The sequence below is a fragment of the Gobio gobio genome (assembly GCF_949357685.1).
Source record: "Gobio gobio genome assembly, chromosome: 21".
Classification (NCBI taxonomy): Eukaryota; Metazoa; Chordata; class Actinopteri; order Cypriniformes; family Gobionidae; genus Gobio; species Gobio gobio.
This window is the reverse complement of record NC_137117.1, coordinates 28,223,337-28,247,137: the sequence shown is the minus strand read 5'-3', so window position 1 is coordinate 28,247,137 and position 23,801 is coordinate 28,223,337. Positions and strand designations below refer to the sequence as shown.

General features: G+C 37.9%; 2 protein-coding genes across 4 annotated transcripts in view; both read right to left on the bottom strand.

Annotated features, from left to right (window-relative positions):
- Positions 1 to 6,076, bottom strand: part of bcl2l1 (BCL2 like 1) — a 32,100-nt gene extending 26,024 nt beyond the window's left edge. The window contains exons 1-2 of one of the 2 annotated variants that reach the window (XM_079802383.1): positions 5,944 to 6,076; positions 2,985 to 3,665 (exon numbers count right to left, since the gene is read on the bottom strand). In XM_079802383.1, coding sequence (XP_079658509.1) covers positions 2,985 to 3,536 — 552 coding nt within the window. In that variant the 5' untranslated portion in view covers positions 3,537 to 3,665; positions 5,944 to 6,076. Of the gene's footprint in view, positions 1 to 2,984; positions 3,666 to 5,058; positions 5,775 to 5,943 lie in introns of those variants that run through there. The other variant, XM_079802384.1, reaches the window with a different exon arrangement.
- A 589-nt stretch (positions 6,077 to 6,665) lies between these two features.
- Positions 6,666 to 23,801, bottom strand: part of arfgef2 (ADP-ribosylation factor guanine nucleotide-exchange factor 2 (brefeldin A-inhibited)) — a 42,464-nt gene continuing 25,328 nt past the window's right edge. For both annotated transcript variants that reach the window (XM_079803086.1, XM_079803087.1), the window contains exons 22-39: positions 23,322 to 23,469; positions 23,082 to 23,178; positions 22,945 to 22,985; positions 20,627 to 20,796; positions 20,097 to 20,248; positions 19,285 to 19,457; positions 19,017 to 19,177; positions 18,811 to 18,941; positions 18,590 to 18,719; positions 16,942 to 17,077; positions 16,567 to 16,705; positions 15,199 to 15,256; positions 14,824 to 14,938; positions 12,535 to 12,674; positions 12,140 to 12,308; positions 11,898 to 12,036; positions 11,438 to 11,555; positions 6,666 to 8,278 (exon numbers count right to left, since the gene is read on the bottom strand). In XM_079803086.1, coding sequence (XP_079659212.1) covers positions 8,114 to 8,278; positions 11,438 to 11,555; positions 11,898 to 12,036; positions 12,140 to 12,308; positions 12,535 to 12,674; positions 14,824 to 14,938; positions 15,199 to 15,256; positions 16,567 to 16,705; positions 16,942 to 17,077; positions 18,590 to 18,719; positions 18,811 to 18,941; positions 19,017 to 19,177; positions 19,285 to 19,457; positions 20,097 to 20,248; positions 20,627 to 20,796; positions 22,945 to 22,985; positions 23,082 to 23,178; positions 23,322 to 23,469 — 2,382 coding nt within the window. In that variant the 3' untranslated portion in view covers positions 6,666 to 8,113. The remainder of the gene's footprint in view (positions 8,279 to 11,437; positions 11,556 to 11,897; positions 12,037 to 12,139; positions 12,309 to 12,534; positions 12,675 to 14,823; positions 14,939 to 15,198; positions 15,257 to 16,566; positions 16,706 to 16,941; positions 17,078 to 18,589; positions 18,720 to 18,810; positions 18,942 to 19,016; positions 19,178 to 19,284; positions 19,458 to 20,096; positions 20,249 to 20,626; positions 20,797 to 22,944; positions 22,986 to 23,081; positions 23,179 to 23,321; positions 23,470 to 23,801) is intronic.

Sequence of the window (23,801 nt, the reverse complement as noted above, 5' to 3'; positions counted from 1 at the left end):
AAAATCGGCCAATTCCGATCCCAGGCCGATCAATCGGTGCATCTCTAGTTTATAATTTTGTTCAGTGAACTAACTGTGAGACTTCAGCGTAGTTACCAACTGGTTACACACACACACACACACACACACACACACACACACAGTTTGTGTTTGGTTAGTAGTATAACGAACTGGAATAGTAACTGAGCTCCTTGCAATTATCATCCGTATGCCTCCATGTCCTTTCTGCATCTGTCAACTGTACTCAATTTATTCCCAATTGCAAATTTCTGTTCGACAATCTTTACCACCACTCACCAAACCATCATGGCGAACATACAAGAGGAAACAGACATGATGCGGCCGCGCCTCTGGGCATTATTACAGTATAACATCAGATCCATCCAGAGCAAGAGAGAGACCCAGTAATCAACACAGCCTGACGTGCAGATACTGCGATACACCTGCATCATACAGCTGCCAGCCACTGCATAGGCAAAGAGAATGAGACCAAAAGGTGGTTAAAAATGTGTCTGCATGTGGGAGAGGAGAAACACGCATGCACAAAAAAAATCTTGAATGCGAGAATTTGTGAGTGAGAGAGTGAAACTTGAAATGGGCTTTCCCAGCTTCTTCCCGCACCAAGGGAACGTCCCACTGCAAAGGGCGCGCTTTGGTTTTGCGACAGCTGCTTTTAAATCTCACCACAAAGCAGAAACTGAGATAAATAAATAGCATGAGAACCCCCCGCCACCACAACGCCTCGATGCGTGGAAAATGCTCACTAGAGAGAGATCCTGTTCGACCGTGAAATTGAGCGTGCATGTGTGTTTATGCGTCCCCCCCCTATTGCCACAGCGCACAGATGAGCTAAACTGGCCTGATTGAGATTGAGCATCCGAAGGACAACCAAACTGAAATTGATGCAGAATGCGACAGAGATGAAGTGGGTTGAGTGGGAGTCTGCAGAAAGGCGGCCTACATTCATGTAACACATGCACGTCTGCCTTTTGTATGACACGCAGACCTCATTTTCCTTCCTCATTGAGGAAGTGACATGAAGAGCACGCTTTTATAATTTCTGTTCGAGACAAACCCAAACTGCAGCTGGGTGCAAAACCTCAGGATGTGAAACTTCAAAACTTAATTCATTAGCCCATTGTAGTGCCATTCAACTCTCCGACTTGGCATAATAAATCGCCTGACACCTCCCTCATCCAAAACAGTCCACTGGGTGGCGTCTAAAATGCCAAAATCTTCTAACCGGACAGTATTAATCTCATTAACAAAAATTACTGATGAAAATGTTAACAAATCGAAGACAAGACAAATTCCTATCATGACAATTACATTTAAATTAGTAATTAATACAAACGGCTGACAAACATATGAAAGATATTATCGGTGCAGTACTGTTTTTGAAGAAGAAAAATCTAGGTTAACAACAACGTTTTCAAATGTTGAGATGTTTAAATTAATAAATAAAATGTCTGAATATTTGGTTTATTTATGCACTTTCCTGTCAACTAAAATATTATTGTAGACAAAAATTAGATAACCTGTTAGTTAGTCCATAAAATGTAATGAAATATTAACTGAATATAATTTGTCAGAAATTGTCATTTACTTTAGAAGTTGACAAAAAAAACTGACCAAAAACAACCCTTAATAAAATAGATAAAATGGTCTACTCTAGACCTTCTTTATCCAACCAATGGCAGAGCTCAGAAAACCTGTTTACTCCTTTTAAATACTCAATCTTTAAGGACTGTTTGTTGTGAGCCATAATGTTCTCATTCCTGTGATCACATGATGAGAGATTCAAGATCCAAATTTAGATAACGTATTGACGTATTTAGATAATGACTTTTGCTTTCTACACAGTTCCAGATTTGTGCAATCAAGACATCACAAGATAGCAAAAATGAACGTCAAAGGAAGAAGAAAAAAAAAAAACAAATGCACGACTTAGAACAACACATTGGCAAATGAAAAAAACAAATGTCTGCAGTAGAATAAATAACATTAACAAAACCAACCTGACAATCAGAGAGTCTTTTCTCTGCACCATCCAATAAACCAGCCGTGTTAAAAATGACCTTTACAATCCACTTCCATATCTCACCCCCACTACCCACCCAATCACATCACAGCCCTGATCACAAAGAGAAAAGGCTGACTTGGCCAGGACCCCTCCATTACCTGCCACTCGTCCAGCATACATAAAGAAGAGAACCAACACAAAGGGTTTTCACATGACTTCTCATTCCTGCCTTTCATCTACTGGACAGCTGACGAGGGGGAAAAAACATGGGGAGAAAAAGTGAAAACAATAAAAAGACACACAAAAAAACAGAGAGCATCCCCCTCTATTCTCAACCATATGTGCTCATCTCCCACACGCTCTTGATTCCATTCTGTTCTGTGGTTTATTTTGGAAATTAAGAGACTATGGAGATCAATAATCAGCTGACCAGAGGTTGTGGCTCTGCTATCTTATCTCCCATTCCTTTTCCCTCCACCGAGTTAGAGCGTCCCCACCCAGGCCCAAGAGAAGGCAGGCGCTAAAAACAGCCCCCGTCTGGACCCAAGGGAGCCAGCATATTTGGCCATGCAAAACACACCGTTTCATCAATAACATCCACTTATCCTGGACTATTACAGTCTTTTAAAGTATTTGAGTCACAAATGGCTACAGAGGTCTTGAAATGATACGCAAATATCATCATAGCAATCATATCTCTTCTCAAGACTTTATTTATGCTTCATTTTATGACGCCTTTGGAGCTCCTAAATTCTTTTGTGTTTCGAAGATTACCCAAAATCTTACATTTGGACAGAATTGTACATTTTTGGGAATACTACCCCTTTAAAGTTGAGTCTTTTACATTTGGACTATTTTACATCAAGGTTGGCAAAGGGAGGTTTGAACCCAATGAAAGGCTGTTTGTGATTAAACTGAAGAACATTAACAAGGTAGGAGAGAAATGTAATTTTCCACTCACCCATCCTCCTTGGCTCTGGATCCAGGGCTGAATGTGGTTGTCCAGGTAGACGGTCATCCATTCTGCAATGCGTCCCACTAATGGGCTCATCTCCTTCTCCACACACTCGACGCACAGAGCCCCTCCGAAGGCAAACAGCCCCACGATGCGTCCCCAGTTGACGCCGTCGCGGAACACCTCATCCATCACGCTCTCGAAGCTCTGGTATGCCGTGGCGGGTGTGATGTGGAGCTGTGAGGAGAGGTCGTTGAACGCTCGGGAATAACGCAGCTCAAACTCGTTGGCAGAATCGCGGAGCGCCTCCTTCACCGCGTCCAGACCCCCAGTCCCGTTTGTCTGATGCTGAGGGGATGAAGCGGGGGATCGTGGAGGGGTTCTGTTCATGGAGCCGTTAATGAGGGTCGTCGTTCCTGCCGCCCCCTCGCCATTCTCTTCGGCCCCATCAGTCCGATTTGTGTCTTCTGTAAGTCCAATGTGGTTGCAGGGGTAATTCCTCTGCGAGAGTTTATATTTAATAAAAAATACCACCAGTTCTCGGTTATAGTAAGACATAGTTCACGTCGTTGCTTGTCCTTCTCAAATGTCTGAATATCCACTCGCTCGTTCTTATAACACAGTGCACACCCTTGCGTCCTTCTCAGGCTTCTGCCGACGCTCAGGGATGGTGCAATGGCTCATACCCTGTGGTAAGACAACAGTGCAATGAATTGATCTGTAAATACGCAATCATTTTCACAAACAGCAAGAGGAGGGGGTAAGGGTGAAACTTTGGAAGAGGTTAAGGGGCATTGAAGATAAACAGCTTTTTTTTTGCCCTCTTACTTAATGGAGAGGCTTGATCAAAAGAACAGATGGTAGCCTCTCATCACCTGCCTCCTATGAAAAACATGGACAATCGCCCCGCTCTCCTTGTCCAAGACAAGGCGAAATGTACACTGACCTTGACATGAGTGAATTTTAAACAGCAGGGGGCACGGACAGCCAAGCGTGGCTAGAATTATGATTCCCTCATTTAAACAAATCTATAACCGACCATAACTGTGGAGCCAGAAGAACCAGCCAAGAGTCACAGACAAAAGACACCCAAGTGACATCATGACATTTTTCACTAGGAACGCCTTTTAAAATGTCCTGACAACTCATGTATAACCTATTTACTCCTTAATGTATTTGATAGGATAGACTAAACTGAATACCATCATTTATAATTACATAAATGTATTATAATATAGTATCTTAGTCAAATAAATCTGGATGAATGGATGCAGTAGACAGACAGTTCTAATGAGAATATATACTTTTTTAATAACTATTATTCAATAAACAGATTAAGTGAATCATTTCTGCTGATTTCGTCTTTTTGAACGCATCACGAGCGCGTTCACGCGGTACTGCTCGCTAGTGGGAAGAGCGCGAGAGTTCTCTGGAAACAACTGGATCAGCCAAACACGTGCTGACAACAACGAGGCACGGAGCACAACACATGGCCGTTTCAAAAGCTCTGTCTGTCGCGGGAAAATGACAAATATAATATTATAAATAGAATTCATATATATTAATTCGCATCGTTTGGTACGTAACAAAAAATTACTAATTCTTAGTCCGAATATGACGCACACTGTAATATATAGTAGTAGCAGTGATAGTAGTAATATAACTATTATGTATATCCAGTGATGTGGTAGCACATATTGATGTCGCTGGATTGATCCGCGGACACTTCCAGGACTGAATTCATCTATTAGACGACACGCAGTGTTTACAAACACAGAATTCCTACATACAGCACACGCGCACCCGCGAGCGTGCACGCGTACCTAGACGAACACAACGCTATTCAGTGTTTTATATCAGTAATCTCAAGAAACAACATTTCAAAAACATAGTAGTCTAATACAGTAGTGAACCATTCTCTACAGATCTGCATTTACTGAACCAAAGTTTGTATCGACCAACTGGTTAGAAATGAACAGAAACAAAGTCTAACGTTATCATATTTTTCTACTTTATCTTACGTTATCCTGCTTATTGTTTACGGTCATGACAACACAGAGTAAAAGAGCATTCATCTTACCATAACACAATCTGCTTACTGTTCTCGTAGATTATGGCAAACAACTCTTTTGAGTCAATATCAATAGCGACAATATCAAACCGCGGCAGATCAAAAGTAATACTGTATGTGAGGAAAGAACGAGACAGTGCTCGATATTTGTCTTTAAAGCAGACCTCCCCTCTCTGTGATAGGATATATGATTACCTATGCATGACGCTAGCGCTGCCTACCAGCCATTACGTAATAAGGCTCCATGGAGGGCCCATTACAGAGGCCGAGCGGAAACATCCAGTCAGTTCTGCTGGGCAAGCGACCGCAGCACGTATCGCTTTCAGAGAAGTGCTCGCACACAATCACTCCAGCACGAGAACACGGACATAAAAGGACCAAATACAGAATTATTAGCCAAACATTGCTGCTGATCAGAGGCAGAGCGCGAGAGCGAGGGCTTCCCAAATGTCGCACGGTCTATGCTGAGAAGAAACACAGTCTGGATGTAGATTATTTCATCATTTCTACATGTTTTATCGGTCATCTTCCTCTTATAACTTGCATAAATGACTTGCGCATGCAGGCAAAATTAAACACCCATTCATGTTTCATTTACGAATGAATGCAGGACATTTACTGCATTTCTGCACGCAATAAAGTCACAAAAACACTAGCCAGAGAGCAAATTAATATCAAGCGCTATATAATGTGTGGTTCTCGCTGGCCAAGAATGCATTTCCTCTAAAAAATCCAAGCCAACTAACGTTACGTCAATCTTTCCCTCTTCGGCTAGTTAGCCGTGTAGCTAGCGTCATGGAAGATGGACAGCCTGTACAGGGAAACACGGAATAATTTGCTAGTATACAGATCAACCTCCCATCTCAAACCGCATCACATACCCTTGGTACTTACTCGGATATTTGGAAAGGCAAATTCCCGATCTCCCGCATGATCGATATCGGCGTGTTTCTCCTCGGTCAGAGTGCAGTCGCTGTAGAGCCGCTGTCAGCAGCGCATTCAGTGCTCAGTTCAGTTCCGCCCCTTCAGAGAGCTGCTCTTTAAACCAAGGGCCTATTCATTTATTACAGCAGCTACATCATATGTGGACTGCCTAGGCTGGTTTATGGAGTTACTATTATACTACGCTAATTAAAGTTTTTAATCGTTTGAAAAGCAACACTCTTTGGCAGATATGTTACAAAATGTTGAGACGCGCCATGCAGCGTAACTGCTACTAAATACTGGGCTAAATCTTAACGAACTCGCAACTTTTACACATTATGTTTGTTTAAATGACTGATATAAAGTACTAATAATTTTCTTAGTATAACTACATATGTTTTAATAAACACAATTAACTGGCGTTATGAATGTATATATTATTAACCGTAAACGGCGCGAGCTCACTAAACAAAGAGTGGAAGTATTACTATGGTAACCTTTGTTACCCCAAAACGCTCGTTATGCCTCGAACTGTTACAGCGACATCATGTGGCGAATTCAAATGAGTACAAATCTCCTCTTTACTAAGATCAAACTTATCCTTCATTGGAAATGTTGGTATTGTCGAGATATAAAGCAAGCAGGGGTATTAAATATAATGTCGAAAAAGAAACAAAATATAGGAGAATATTCAATGGTTCAGAATTCAAACTTTATTGATTACTTCACCAAATGCTTTTAAGATTACATCACAATATGTATAGAGTTGAACATTATTCTGTATATTTTACATGAAAACTTTACACATTGTATTTATTCATATACTATATATATTTATATTCCCCTGTCTCAAGTGAAGTAAAGTAGACATCCATAGTTGCAAGGGGAAGGAATGCTTTTCAGAAAATATTTCAATGCACTTCAAGAATGAAATACATCCTTAATGAAAATGAAATGGGATTTGAATCTACACTGGTAATACACTACTAAGCCATATGCTGCTGCTTGGGTTTATTTACCTGGATTATACAGTAAATTTGTATTCCTGTATTTCTCCTACTTCATTCATTTTTTGATAATGACATCAGTGACTGGCATCCATCGTGTAAACTTGCCGATTCAGTCCGACTCCGAATTAAGAGCGAACAGCATTTCCAAAAAATAAAGATTAAAAAAAAATAATAATAAAGCAACTTTAGTGCACTAAAATAATATTCATTAGATGTCTTAAGATTTCAATGATAAATATGAAGAAACAAAAATCAGAATGCAGAATTAGCAAGCCTCTCAAAAACAAAAAAACAAAGGAAACCAAAAGAGAATTGTGTGTGTGTGTGTGTGGCATGTAAGGAATGGTAGTGTCTGCCTGGTCTGGATTAACAATTGTAATTACAGACACATGTGAAATAAACACCAAATGCTTTGAAAGCAACCGTTACATTCTTAGCACAATTTGGGTTTTAGTGTGAACACACCAAAACCAAATTCATGTCCTTTGCCCAAAACGAAAAGCATTTTAAATGCAAAAAACTCTGGGGTTGCTTGAATGAATTTGAATCTGAGATGATGTTTAATTGTATGATGATTCAAAAAAGGACAATGATAATGGGCATTTTGGGACCGATCAGTAACAAATATGCCGCTGCTCAAATAAACCCATTGCACACTGGGTGTCACCTACAAGATCTTCATAACAGGGGTAGATCTAATTTTGTATGTTTTTGAGATGTCTATATTTGTTCAGCCTTTAAAACAGACAACAAATAAACAGATAGGACAAAAGCCAACAAAATGAAAATCAACAGACGATCAAAAACCAGATATTCAACAGTACTGGTAATAAATTATTGTCGCAGCCATCCAGAAAAAAAGTCAAAATAAACAAATATGACTAACAACACAGACGGATGACACAGCAGAAGCGTCACCCTGCTGTTCTCTCATAAGGGAGCGACCAACGGCTGATGAGTCAGGACTGGCAGAGGAAAGAATTGGACAGTCACACACAGTCATTCTTTGTTCCTGTACAGTCCTTCAAATCACAGGAAGGGTTTATACGCTCTGACCATCCATCCACCCACTTTACAGCCCCGGTTTTTCCTAGTTCATCTCAGAGCTGTGTGCCCAGTCCTGATCTACTTTATGACGATGAAGGCTGCGCTCGGTTTAATTCAGGAGCGGCGATGTGGAAGACGGAGCCGATGCGGAGGAAAAATCGCCGCAAAGCAGCACGAAGCTCCGGAATGAGGTCAAACTGCATCATCTCACACAAATGGTGGTAGTAGCAGGAGGCATGAGGCTTGAACTGAGGGAGAAATGACAGTGTTAGACATTCATGGAAAGATACTTTTAACGTAACACAAGTCTTTTCATTTAGAGGTTTCCCTAAAGAACTTTTAGTGGCGTCTCAATCTGGAGTGGAACACCACGGGAAATGCCTGATGTTATCAACAGTGATGAATGGAAAAGTATATTTTAGTTATGGACAGGGAAGATCCCCAGGGCTGCGTAATGGCACAGGTCTCTTTTACATATAAAGGTCATCACACTGACAAGCTGGAGATTCTGCAGAGTGCTTCCTGTAATAAAAGCCTTAACTCAGACCCCTGAAGGATAAGAGAGATATCCAAAACATTGTCGTTTCCAACAGGAAATAACACCCATTGGGTTAATTATCAGCCCACCTGTATGGTTAATAAGGGCACTATTTTTACTATCCGTTTTTAGATGGGACATGTCAATATTTAACAAGTTCTAATTTGAATGTATAATATACAGTTGTAAGAAAAAAGTATTTGAACTGCTTGCAGGTTTATTTTAATTTTAACTAAATAAGAGATAACACAAAAGGATGTTATTTTTTATTTAGTGCTGTCCTGAATAAGTAGATAATAAGTAGTAATAGTGCTGTTTTTTTTTTTTTACATATAGTCCAAAAGACAAAAAATAAATAGCTGAATTCATTAAAATGACCCCGTTCAAAAGTTTGTGAACCATTCATTCTTAATACTGTGTGTACCCCCTGGCTCTTAATGCATCGCGTTTCCTTTTGGAGCATCAGTGAATGTTTGAACCTTTTTTAATCGTTGTGTTCAATAATACAGTCACTGCTGGAAAGGGTTCAAATATGCAAAAGATGCTGGACCACTGAAGAATTTGCAGGACCTGGAGGATTTTTTTTGAAGAACATTGGGCAGTTTAATGGCAAACAAGGGACACAAGAACAACCATAAAAAAAAACCCCAGCCGTGGATCATCCAGGTAACAACACACAGTATTAAGAATCAATGGTTCATAAACTTTTGAACGGGGTCATTTTAATAAATTCAGCAATTTTTCTGTCTTGTGGACTATATGTAAAAATGTTTTATACAAAATATCTTATTCAAGACAGCACTAAATAAAAAATAACGCATTTTGTATGATCTCTTATTTAGTTAAAATTATTCACTGCAAGTTCTGGATTCTGCAAGTGGTTCACAATCTTTTTCTTGCAACTGTATATTATACATTAATTTATTTTAATTAAAAAAAAAGCATTATTTTAAACAAAATTAATCCACATCAATGCCCAATTCTGTCCACCAAACAATAAGTAACAAAGGCTATGAAAACAAATGTAGTGAATGTATCTATGTAGGCCATGCTGTACATTATAAGCAAAAAAGGGGTAAAATACATTCTAAACCTAAAAACATCTGATTGCTTACTATTTTAAAGTAAAATTAAAACATGATAATAAACAAAAGCACAAAATGTTAACTGTTATTACTGTTACTGTTCCCATGAATATGATTACTCGTGTTATTTATATATTTAAAAAATACACTTAGTGTTTCTTGGTGGTGGTGGACCTGCGCCCAGAGAAGACCAACACAGGACCCTGAAGTGTCTGCAGAGACCGTGATTAGACTCCCCCTGCAACTGCCTCATCGACACGGCATCTCAATAAACCCGTCTCCGGCGTGTTGCCTCCGATCATTCGAATATTGCACTTTAATAATTATTTAATCAACATCATCCTCAATAAACCCGTCTCCAGCATGTTGCCCCCGGTCCCTCGAATATTCTGATCTATTATGACCTCTGAGCTGTAAAGCTGCCAGAATAATAATAATAATCATACGCTGTTTGTTAATTGGCCAGAGGAGAACTGGCACCCCGACTGAGCCTGGTTTCTCCCAAGGTTTATTTTTCTCCATTAGGTCACCTGATGGGGTTTTGGTTTCCTTGCCACTGTTGCCTCTGGCTTGGCGTGCTCAGTTGAGGACACAAAATTTTTCAACTAAACATCGAAATAAATCTAAATTATAAACTAAATTAACCATTTAAACTAAATTACTGATCGAATTATTGATCTAAAGCCCACACTGTCACTATATGATAATTTAAATGAACTGATGACATCAGCGTTTTTTCCAGAATGGCTATACAGCTGAATAAAATTATGCTGCATTATTTTCCTGTTTAACACTGTAAAGCTGCTTTGAAACAATCTACTTTGTGAAAAGCGCTATATAAATAAAGTTGACTTGACTTGACTTTCTTGTGTTTGTCAGTGCCGTTTCATATGGTTTAAACTATTTTAAATCACATTTGTGTTCTTCGCTGAATTCAAGCGCTTCTCACTGGATCTCACAGCGCTGTTTAGTGGTCGCGTGATCAAGATCAGTCAGCGAGTAAACACACTCTGCTGTTTGAGCCGAGTGGATAAATGGTCCTTGTGGCGCGGTTCAAACGAGTAATGCTGTTTTGTTCTGCTTTTGGTGCATAAAAATTATATCGTACATTTATCAAACTTTTGTTATCCTTTCATCAAGGAAAATTATATTGTGATGATTATCGTTATATCGCCCAGCCCTACCGCTGACCAATTCCTCTTTGGTAATATCTCCTCTGTCTTTCTACAGTCCCCTTGCTCACTCTCTCTCCTCCCCCATCATGACTGTATACAGGTGTATTGCTGATTGGCTACAAGTGTGTTTTGGTGCTACGTGGATCAGTCCGATACACAGTTTTTTATCCTATTTGCACAGCCAGGACTATGTACAAAGACAATATTTTTTCAGCACACACACACAGAACAGACATCTAACAAATATTCACAAAATTGTTTGTTTAGGCGTTGATCTCTCGCAGTCAAACGTGACTTTAGAGTAAACAAACATGATGGACGATGGGCAAGAACAAATTGTGTTTGGATTGCTTTTTACAGAAAATTTGTGGGGGGGACGTGTTATGCGTCCATCTTTGTTTGTATCACAAATTTTCAAGTCAAAATAGCTGAATATTTTATTTAAATGATTATTTTAATAAAAAAACAGAGAGAGAGAGAAAAGAAAAAAAAAAGTTTCACAGCTGGTAAAAAATATTTGCTGGCACGCGAGGCGAAAAGTTCATTTTGGGGCCTGCATCTAATGTTCTGGTTCAGTGAGAGGGTGTGTTTGTTTATGCATGTTATTACTTTGTCATCAGGCAGTCTGAGTGTCCGGGTGAGGAGCAGCAGCAGGAGGCTCGTCCAGGCTTCCCGGTGGCTCTCTGAGGTAAGACTGATGAAGTAAGCCAGGGCTTCACTACATACTCTAAATCAAACACACACACACACACACACACATTATTACTGTCCTATACAGCACATATGTGACTCAGTGTTTTACATAAAACAGTTCCTACCACTTTTTCTTTTCAAGAGTCATACATCTGATTTGTACGCAATATAGTGATGAGTGTACCATTTAATCCTTTCTAATTGTTAATAATGTCAATATAATTTAAATAATTACAGAATAATAATCAATCAACTCAAGTGCAATTCCTTCAAATAATAGGTGCATCTGAACACATAGCACAGGTGAATTGTGTAAAACCCGCCGTCTTTGTGCTGAGCTTGGTGATTAATGAATGAGGCAGACGGCTGCACTCACTGCAAAAGGCGTGTCTGAATATCTAGCCAGGAGTCTTGCAGCTGTGTGTCGGAGTACATGCGAAAGAGGATCCTCAGACTGCAGGCTAGACTGCTGGTCTCCTGCTTTAGAAGATTCGGTTTTGACTTCCCCTTGAAGCCTACACACAAGATTAATAAAAGACATGCATGATAAAAAAAAGACTGTCACCTTTAAATGACAGCATTAACACAACCCAGACGAGGAAATAAAAGAGCCCAGACCTGCTCTCCAGAGCGCTGTCCTCTGCTCATTGTTGGAGTTGAAGTCCTTGGCAAACCTGTGGGACTCAAGAAGGCAGTCGAGCAGTTTGAAGAGGTGCTGAGATGACAGGTGTCTGTACATCCCCCGATCGGGCTCCGTCTCTCCCTCCTCTGCTTCAAGTGCATCTCGCTATTGGGAAAAACAAAGAGACGGAAAAAAAGACACTTAAAGTTAGCACACTACAACTAAGCCGTTTCTTGGCTTGGCTTTCTTGGCTTGGATTTTGTCAACACCACACAGGCCACGTTCTTGCAGTTGTCTATGCTGTTTATTAGTTGTAGTTTCAATGTAATCATGTCAATGATCACACATTATAAAGCTGATAGTTGAATGGACTTGGGTTAAGTGAACAAACCTGAGCAGCAGCCATGTTTTCAGCATCCTCCCTCTTGCTGGTTGCCGGGTAGAATACAATGTTATCTATGGTCTGAATCAACTCCAGCTGTACAACGCACTTTATAAGCAGCCCTGCAAACAGCCTGTGGTCCGAGACCCCTAGAACATAACATGTAAGAGAGTAACATGTTAAAAGTCACAGAAGGACAGAAAGGCTCAAGAGCTGGGCAACCAGGTTGTCCCAAGGAGTTTTAATCCACATTCAGATCAGCCTTCAATTAGCTTGCAATTAAGTGTTCCAATCAAATCGTGCTGTAGAATTTTTTCTTCTTCAATAAGCAGGTTTCAACTTTTTCAATAAATGGCACAACAGGGAACAAAAGTTGTGACTTCCGTTTCATGACGACTTTAAAAGAGGAAGAGGTCATATAGTTCAAAGAGAATGTGGCTGTTGGTGGAAACTCTGGATGACAACGTTTCGTGGGCAGCTTATCAGACGTCTTTGTACGTCAGACAAAGCAGGTAAGCTGTGTGGCATGAGGTTGTGTTACAATGTTCTGCGAAAAACTAGGAAAGTGATGAAGTCATAAGGTGGTTTCTCAGTACAAGGGCAAATCCACCAAAACCAAAGGGTTTTGTCTGTTCTTTAATGGCTCGTTTCCACTGAGCGGTACGGTTCAGTACAGTTCGTTATGGAATATTTGCTGTTTCCTACCCTAATTCCAAACTGTACCGTACCACTTTTTTGGCACCCTCCGTTGGGGTACCTAGCACAGTAGTTCGGTACTAAAGGGTGGAGCTAGACTCATTGCAGAACGTTGATTGGTTGACAGAGAATTGTCACTTGCGTGTGTTGTGCTAGCGGCTGTTTTTCCTTGCAGCTTTGGCTCAAACAAAGCGTGTCTTCTTGTGACAACAGCCACATGCCGAGAAGCAAGAACAAGATCTGTGTCGCTTTCTTCTTCGCGTGAGAATGACATTGATCGCTACTCTATGTCTATCATAAGGGTGCTGTTGGCGGTGGAAACGCAAGCTGGATTAGGGTTTAGCATCCCAAATTGTACTAAACTGTACTTTACTGAACCGCACAGCTCGGTGGAAATGAGCCATAATCCAGTAAAACAAATTACTTATAAAAAAAAAAAAATTAAATTTTTTTTTTTTTTAAAAAAGGTTAATGCGATTTTTTTTCATTACGGTAATGGGGAAATGGAGGCTTAATTTTCTTTAGGCAAATATTTTGGTATATACTTTTTTGATTTATATATATATATATATTAGGGATGCAACAATACAGTTAGTCCACGGTTCAATACATACCTCGGTTTTTAACCACGGTTTTCGGTTCGGTTCTGATGGCTTGTCACATTAGTTTTTTGCTATTCTATTCTTAGCCAACAGGAACAGCAAGAGGTTATGGAGAAAAAATAAAAAAAAATTATTGCAATACTCTTTCTTTATTTTACTTAAAAGAATTGAAAAACCTTACTTAAACTTAAAACTTTACTTAAAAAAAAAACCCTTGTACACATTCCTAGTGTATTGTATAATATAAAATAAATATATATATATATATATATATATATATATATATAAAGATTTACACTGGCATATCAGAGCTGTACATCAGTATTTAAGTATGAAATTGAATGAATAAATGTAAAAATAAAACACTACATAGACTTCACTATGAAATATACAATGATTTTTAGCTACTGTATTAGTTTTTCAGTCAAGAGCAGCGAGTGATTTTCTCTTTGTCTCTTGTTGTCGTATTAACATTAAAGGGATAGTTCATTCAAAAATGAAAATTCTGTCATCTAGAAATGAATACAGGTTTGGAACAATATTAGAGTAAATAATGACAATTTTAGAACGCCGTACCGAACGGTTCAATATTATATTGAGAATTGTGGCATCCCTAATATATATATATATATATATTTGAGAATGAAATGTATTCCTGTGATGGTAAAGCTGAATTTTCAGCATCATTACTCCAGTCTTCAGTGTCACATGATCATTCAGAAATCATTCTAATATGCTGATTTGATGCTCAAGAAACATTTCTTACTATCATCAATGTTGAAAACAGTTGTGCTGCTTAATACGTTTTTGGAAACGGATATATTTTTTGCAGAATTAGCATTTATTTGAAATATAAATAATTTGTATAAATGTATTTGTCACTTTTGATCAATTTAATGCATACTTGCTGAATTAAAAAATATAGTAAAATATGGTAATGAGGGACACATTTTTATGAGAATCAACATAAAAGAGAGAGAGGCATTGCAGCGGTACGTACTGGTCTGGGACCTTCCTTTCCAGGTTTCATCACTGGCGGTGGACATCTGACTATGGGCTCTCTCTGATAGAGTCCTCTCAAAGCTGCTCTGTGACTGAGAATCCACCTCAACATCCTAAAAAAAAAATACAGAGACAAACACACACATATACATATGAAAACCAGAGCCTAATATGCAAATGTCTACTATAAATAGCAAGCAAAGTCTGGTGGGTGTGTCAGTGTTAGCAGAAGGGAAGGACGCAGCAATGTATAACAGAATAAGGGCTTAGAAGGTGCTAAGGCATTTCCTCTCTCTCTCTCTAAATATTTGCAATATTTATTTATTTATTTATTTATTTATTTATTTATTTATTTATGTGTTTGTGATCTCACCATGTGTTTTCCTTCTCCCACCTCCTCCTCCTGTCCAGCTGGTCGCCATGTCAGCAAGCTGTTAAGAACAAAGTCAAAACCAAACTGAGAAAGTATTTCAAAATCAGAGCTAGAGGAGCTTGAGTTTGTTCAAACACACTCCGATTTCAATATCAGTGGTTAGGGGTGGGCAAAATAAGTTCTTTTTGACACCTTATTGGGCTTGAACGGTCAAATACACACACTTGTGTCAAAATGCCCATCTTTGCAAGTATCCTTTGTAAACAGTAATTTATGTCGTAAGTGAACGTTAACTGTTTCGAAAGCACATGTGTATCAGTATATTGGATCGGTGCATTCGGTCTTAAAGTGACAGCAGCCTAATATACCGGTGACTGCTCTGGACTGAATCACTTTAATAAGAATAAAATGTATATTTCATTTACACAGTGAAGACCATGCAGTGTAGTTTTTTTTAATTACTTTTTACAATTTATGTAGCATTTCTTATTTAAAGTGCTTGAATTTTTCAGGTAGGCCTATTTCATTTGTCTTTGTTCTATTGTGGTTTGTTTTTCTATATGCTTGTAATTAGATTATTTGTTGTTATTTCATCACTGATTATTATTTATTATTTTAGTTGTCTTCAGTAATCTTGAGTTTTCTTTTTTACTTAGGCTAGGCAAGGTTTTTTTGTGATATTAAAATTGGTGACAATAATAAAAATGTCAATGGTTTAAATTTTAATATCATAAAAAACCTTAAAGCAAAAATAACGATATCATGATTATATATAATATATAATTATATTATATATATAATATAAATATATATATATATATATATAAATATATATATAAATATATATATATAAATATAAATATATATATATATATATATATATATATATATATATATATATATATATATATATATATATATATATATATATATATATATATATATATATATATATATATATATATATATATATATATATATATATATATATATATATATATATATATATATATATATATATATATATAGTGAAATAAAATTACTCATATCACGATATAAGATTTTGATCATATCGTCCATCCCTATCAGTGGTCACCGTCAACACCCATCAAGATTTTGAAATATGTTGCCACGTCTTACAGACCCCCAAAAAGGTCTTTTTTGGGGGAAAAAACCCTTTCAGATTAAGCTAGAAATTACAAAAAATTCTGTAGTGTGATTATTTGCATTTATTTAGACTAATTGATTATCATACCATGTAATTTATTAGATTATTTTAATCGATTGACAACTCTAAATCAAAACACATCCAGATGGAAGGCCGTTAAGTGTCATTGAAACAGATGGTGGTGTGCAAGAGTGTCATACGCATGAGGGCTGGTGGTCTGGAAGATATCCAGCATGCAAGCGCAGGTGATGTCCCACACCTCCGGACTGAACTTCTCCCCGTTCAGGATCACCAGGTTCTCCAGACAGTTTGTGCCTGACCGCGCCAGCTGCTCATTATCTAAGAACAGAGGCAAAGTTCTGAGTGTAACACACTAACACTTTCCCTGTATCACCACACCCTGATGATTTAAAACACTACCACCCACTGGGCCAGTATGTTTTCCCAAATGTGACATGTGTAGGTGTCACGTTTGAAATGTCCATCTGGAATGAAGTATAGCCAGTAGCAGGGCAGGTCTTAAAATTCACAAACTCTCCCTCATGATTAGCGCAACAGATTAGCAAAATCCCCACCTTGTTTCACACACCACTGCAGCTGTGCAAAAATATCCGCCAGTAGCACCTCGCTGAGAGGCTCATAAAATTGTGTGAACACATCACAGATAGCGTAGAGGGCATGGTTACATGTTGTCGTCATCCACTCTGTTTTCTTTGAAAGAGAAAAAAAGAAATGTATAAAAAAAACTTTGTCATCATTGATTGGCTGCAATGTATCTACCTTATTTTTCAATGTGCAAGTAAGCTATTTTCTTGTGAATGTGTGAGACTTCTAATTCAATAGCCGCTACAACTAGAAGAATAACAAAGTGCAGTAAAACAAACCAGTGGGTTTACGATTACAATATTAAATTAAAATAATTTGATTATACCAGATCAAAACAGACTATTTTTATACAGCTAAAATAACTAGAATCAACAGAAGCCAGAAGCCTCAACATTTAAGTTACAAATGACAGCGTCTGCTTTTATGTTAAAAATATGTGGTGGATACACAACTAACAAAAAAGTTCAAATCAGCTAGCTACATTTAAGCTATAAAAGGGGGAAATATCTATTAAATTAGATTATATGAATCAGTAAAAAATATCAATAAATCAACAAGGAAAAAGCATAATATGAATGAATGAATGAATTAATAATATATTTAAGCATAAACGGCATAAAAGAAATCTAAATCTCAATTGCACATTCTGGGAAAACGCTGCACAGGAACACAAATGAGTGATGATTCAAATGAATCAGTGAACTGTTTTTTGAATCAGTTCATTAATAAGAACACACTGAACCAACAGACTCTAAATGAATCAGACTTGATCAATACTACTACTCTAGTAGACATGTTAGTGAAGTATGTTTGATTATTACTTCAGCTCGCTTGGTCGCAAGGCTGCATGCACAAAATAATGTGACTAAAACCGTGATGTAACATTTTGTGCTGTTATACTGATATGGGGGAAAAGTAGCTTGTTATTGGAAAATCTCAAGTAGTTTGAATACAATGCCAATGTGTTTTCCCCTTTTATTTATCTAGTCAAACCAAAAATTATTCAGACACCAGATATATTACTAGTGTGTGCAGGACACTATAGTTCATTTATGCAAGTGAGGATAGCAAAATAATGTAAACTGTGACATTATATAAAAAAAATCCTCAGTAGACTACCAGTAAGATTTATACAAATTTGGGACCAAAATTATTCAGACATTTTGACTTGACCATGTTTTGCTTAAGTGTTTTTTCTTTAATTGCTAATGCGACCTTTCACCAGACTGAACAAAATTATTATTTAATTGTGTAATTAAAATGTAACAGCTGACAGCTGATTGTAATCCATTACAGACCTTTCGATCAAAGTTATCGGACATTATCAAGATTAATTTGTTCTGACAGTTTAACTCGGAGTCCTTGTCATATTTTAGTACCATTTTCTAAACTATAGCGAATAAACTGTAATTTTGAAGGTGTCTGAATAAATTTTGGTTTGACTGTATGTGTTTGTATACGTCTATTACTTTGGCAATATTGTGCTATTTCACACAGTCATGCAAATAAGGCTAATTTCAAATGAATTGAACAGAACAACGAACAATTATAACATTATCAAAAATGCTGTTAAGTACTCCGCTATGTTGGAGTATTAAACTCATGATTGACACTCACTTCAGTTTGCTGCTCAGGGAGCTTCATGTTGTCAAATATTCGAAAGATGATCCGAAAGAGGTCATGCCACCAGTGCTTCTCAAATGTGTGTCCGTAACTCTTCATGATTTCAAACATTACAGTCAGACCCCTGAAACACCAAAACACACCCTCTGAATAAGCTTCATAAAGTGTTTCTTTAGGAAATCATGAGAGTAGCAAGGTTGATGATGGGGACCCACCTGGTCCTGACGTCTAGTTTGCAGCGGTTGATGATGCAGGAAAGCTCAAACAGGATGGGGAACCAGCCTCGCACCCAAACACGGTCACATGGGGCCACGTTCATATCGTCACTAGTGTACTCCCTCAGTGCCTGGAAAGAGGAAGAGTGACTAATCTTTGAAGCTCAGACGTCACGGGTTACAAAGACTGAGGTGACAGCACTCACCTGCGGCCTGTCAGATACGTATTTAGCGCAGTGGCGAATGAGTCGAATGGCTTCCATACTGGTGTCAGGAAATGCAGCATTACACACAAACTCCGACAAACACTTCACTGCATCCTGGAAAGAGTCAATGGCCGCAGCAAAATGCTGCTGAAACGTGTTCACTGTGAGGAAACAAAGAATAGACATGAGAATTAAAAAAAAAAAAAAAAATGTTTATTTAATATTCAAGATGCAAGTTTTAAAATTATGTGCAATTGCCTGTACTTACTAACAATGTGCCCTGTGGTCTGAAACGCTAGGTCCACAATGTTCTCATCGTGATCTGATGCTGCTTGATGGAACACAGAGAAGATGTTCTTCCAGCCAGAGCGAATATTAGCAGCCTGGGAGTTCACCATCTGTGCCACACAACGTATCACCATGTCCCGGATAGTGGGCGACCTTTAGAAAAGGACGAGGAAGTTAGTGTAGAAGAAAGTAAAATGCATGGCTTAAAATGGAAAAATGTTCTAAAATAATGAATTAAAATAGGTTTCCAGAACACTTCTATCTTTATAATGGTCAAACAAATAGTTAGTTCAGCCCCAAACTCGTGCCATTGTCAGACAGGTTAAGTGTTTCAAACAAACAGAATTTTGATGCACCAGTGTTGTTAGGGGTAAATAATTAATCAAACTAAAACCAAAATCATGATTCAGCTTAGTGTGATTGCCATATCGCAAAGGCTGCAATTTATTTAAATAAATATACACATTGTGTAAGGGTTCCATGTGGTTTTCCGTCAAAATGAAAGTTTGAAGGCTTAACGTTTGGATTAAGACAGCCACAAATATTAGTATTGTAATTTTATAGTTGTAATTATTATTATGATTTTTCTTAAATACTCCGTTGATTATTATTATTAATATTATTTTAATAGCTCACATATGTCATATACACCTAGGATGGCTTGAGGGTGAGTAAATCATGGGGTAATTTTCATTTTTGGGTGAATTATCCCTTTAAGTGTTTACATTTAACAGGTTTCCTCATTCTTTATTTATCTCCTCAATCACTCACTTCTAACTCCCTTCTCCTCACCTGTTCTTCTTCATGATGTGTTCAAATGGCCTTAAAAAGTCCTTTTGGAAGCGGAAATTGGCCAGTTCTCCTTTCTCTAGAAACTTCATTGAAAGTTGTCTCAGGGAGTCAACTGCAAAGATGGCCACATCCTCATTAGGATTACAACCCACCTGTCAAACCAGAAATAAAACACAATCAGACGGCTGTTTTACGGATTCATCAAATCTAGAAAAAAAAACTTTATTGGCATTTTTAAGGTACGGTCACATTAGTGATATTTTCATATAATTTTGCTGGTCCATTGTCAATATAGTGTAGCACAGCTCACACAGCAGTACATTTCAAACCAAGCTACTTTCTGTTGGTGAATGTGGTGAAAACGTGACACCACATTGATATCGTTGCAAAATCTGCGTGGTGAAATCTTTCACCCTTACACGCAATTTCTGATTGACGCATGGATTCCTATCGAAATGACTGGATTTTGCCAACGAACCTTCACAGAACAATGGTAAATGTGACCACCCCTTTAGATAAAGGCCACAGACCTTGTTGAAGTGATCTCCGATGACCTGCCAAATGCGTGACCACTGCAAACGGATGCGGTTCATGTTGTAGTAGGAGATTTCCACTATCTTCTGCAGACTGAACATGCGCGGCTGGTGCGCAGAGGCCAGCTCGTCCATGGACACCGCACATAGCCAACGCACAAAGTCAACTGGAGAGATGGAGCAGAGTTTAGAATTCACGCAAATCTCAGGGACATTTTGCCCCCAAATACATTACATGTTCACTGTCTACTGGCAGAACACATTAGTTTGACAGTTTAGAAGAGTGTCTGTGTGCATGAAGTGTAAAAGTGAATTAACGTGGGATGGAAGAGTGAGTCAGTCCTGAAGGCCATTTTGTGTGGCGGTCGTCTAATGGTTATGCTTCATAATAAAGTAACTAAATAAACTTTCCCCCCAAAGAGTCTGAAACAGATCTTTTTCAGCCACTCATACACCCACAACCAAGACATGTAGCAATTATGTGATAGAAAAATAGTTTTTTTTTATTTTTTTAAATAGCTCGTTACTAACATTTCCTGAACTATTTTTGCAAATGCTTACATCATTTCTGATTCAAAAAGCCCTAATGTCTTCTGTGAAAGAGAAGCTCCGTCATGAAACTACACGTGTACGTTTAACACAAATAAGGGAAGTTTATATTTACTTCTGAATTCAGAGTACTGGAAACAGGTAAATTCAATTCACAATTAGGAAACATAATTCTAGATAGACAAATTCAAGTTTCTTCCTACATTTCTTCTTGTTTTAGAAGTTGTTTCACTTGGATAATGTCACAATAAGGTAGGCGATTGCAATTCAGGATGGCTTTAGAAGCAATTCAGACTGAACAACCACCACCCCTTGTAACTCACTTCCTTATGATGTAATGGACCAAATGAATGAACGTCAGACTAAGAACAAATCCAAGTTTTGGTGAACAGGATCACAGCGTGGACGCCCACTTAGACTAAGAACTAATTTTCCATTGCTCATGAAGCTAAAAGATATGTTAGGAATGCAGTCATTCGAGTTTGTTTCTTTGTAATTTCCAACAAAACTCAGAACCCACTGACTCAAGTTTACTAGAGAATTAAAAGTATCGTCATAATCAACCCACACAGATATGCTTTCAAAGAGTGTTGGTGTGAAACTTACATATAGGGATACTTATAACTTCGCAAAACACCCCTCAGTAGCGTGACTAGCTAAATTTTTTTCAAAATAGTGTTGCTTTTCCAGCTTTCCAGCTTTTCAAGCTTGTTTATTCCAACAAGTAACAGTGGAGTGACACAACCTTGTATGTCACATTGTATTGCATATGTCTATAAGGATTACAACAGTTGTTTGATTTGCCAAGCATGTAAACTTGCATCCTTGTGGTAGTTGTAAGTCTTAATTTAGCAACACAAATGCTTCATAATTCAAATTTAAGGTTTGACTGTATGTAAATAATGTAGTAGAACAAAACGTGAAAGTCTTTTCATGTTAACCACAGACTTTATTTAACTCATAAACCCAAAACCACTACTCAAACTATTTAATAATTCCTGATGAATTATGCTAACCCATGCTAATTTTATTGTTCATGTTTAACAACTAAAAACGGAACGCTCTATAAATCAAACCCCTAGCATTTCTCATTTGCAGCATTGGGGAATGTTCAATTCCTCACTGTTTCGGGCTGAAATTAGAGCATTTTACTTGTACATTTATTTGTTTATAAATGTAATGCTGCCACATGATGTAACTAATTGTGACAATTTATTTTGCGCTTTGTAAATAAGGAATAATAAATAATATAATCTGATAGTTACACTATTGTTCAAATGTTTGGTGTCAGTAAGATTTTTTTTTTTTTTTAAAGAAATAATGTAAACATATTTCAAAAAGTAAATGCTGTTCTTTTGAACTTTCTATTCACCAAAGAATCCTGAGAAAAATGCATCATGGTTCAAGCAACACAACTATTTTTAACATTGATAATTATCAGAAATGTTTCTTGAGCAGCAAATCATCATATTAGAATGATTTCTGAAGGATCATGTGACACTAATGATTCCAAAAATTCAGATTTACCATAATAAGAATAAATTCGATTTTAAAATATATTTAAATAGAAAACAGCAATTTTAAGTAATAATATTTCACAATATTACTGTTTTACTGTATCTTGATGCAGTCTTGATGAGCATGAGAGACTTATGAAATCTTACCCACCCCAAACTTTTGAAAGGTAATGTGTATATTTATATTGCCCACATCAAAATTTTATGCAAATGTTACGTTAAAACAAAAACAAAACAAAGAAACCCTACCAATTGCATTTCCATCAAGCCTGGTGGATCCAGTGAAGATTCTGGCACACAAAACAGAGAGACGAAAGGTCAGACAGAGGATTATAAACAGCAAGAACAACATTGTATGTTTGCATTGTCCTGTGATTTCAATGCACCTGTCCACAGCCACCACAACACTCTGAGAGCTGGTCTCCCCTACTGACTCCTGGATATGAGCCATCTGACGCTTGTCTGGACCTCCAACCAAAGTACCTGCAGGATACCAATAATATGTTTTTGCTCCATAAGCAACACTGTCAACACGATCCACACACACATCAATAAACAAACAATAAACAGACTGAACACTTGGGCCCCATCCGTGAGCTATTAACTGCAGTCATACAATAGCTTACCTAAACCGAGGGGCATGAATTCCTCTCCCCCTGATGGGAAGCCCTTTATGCTGCCTCCCTGGTCCCGGACTACACCGGAGATATAACGCGTCTTCACCCCTGTTCCAATCAACTGAGCCAACTCCAGCTGACTGATACACCGCAGAATCTACGCAGGGAAACAGAGCAGGCAGACATATAGAGTCTACAAAGAAACGTTATCTATTCAGTGGTTTTGGAGGAAAGCAGGGGTCAATGCCCACCAGTGGAGTGGAGTTGCATGACTTTACAGGGCTCAACAATAAGGATGACCTGCTGGCCTGGGGCAAGTGTGAGTGCTTTAGACCAGTGTCTGAATGTTACATTAATTGATCTACATCAATTTTTCAAACCTAATCGTTTGGTTTTCTGTTTTCAAATTCTGCTGATTTGTCAGCGAGATAATATTGACTAGCTAGAAAACAGATGTGTCAATTTTGTTGGATTAACAAAAAATTATTT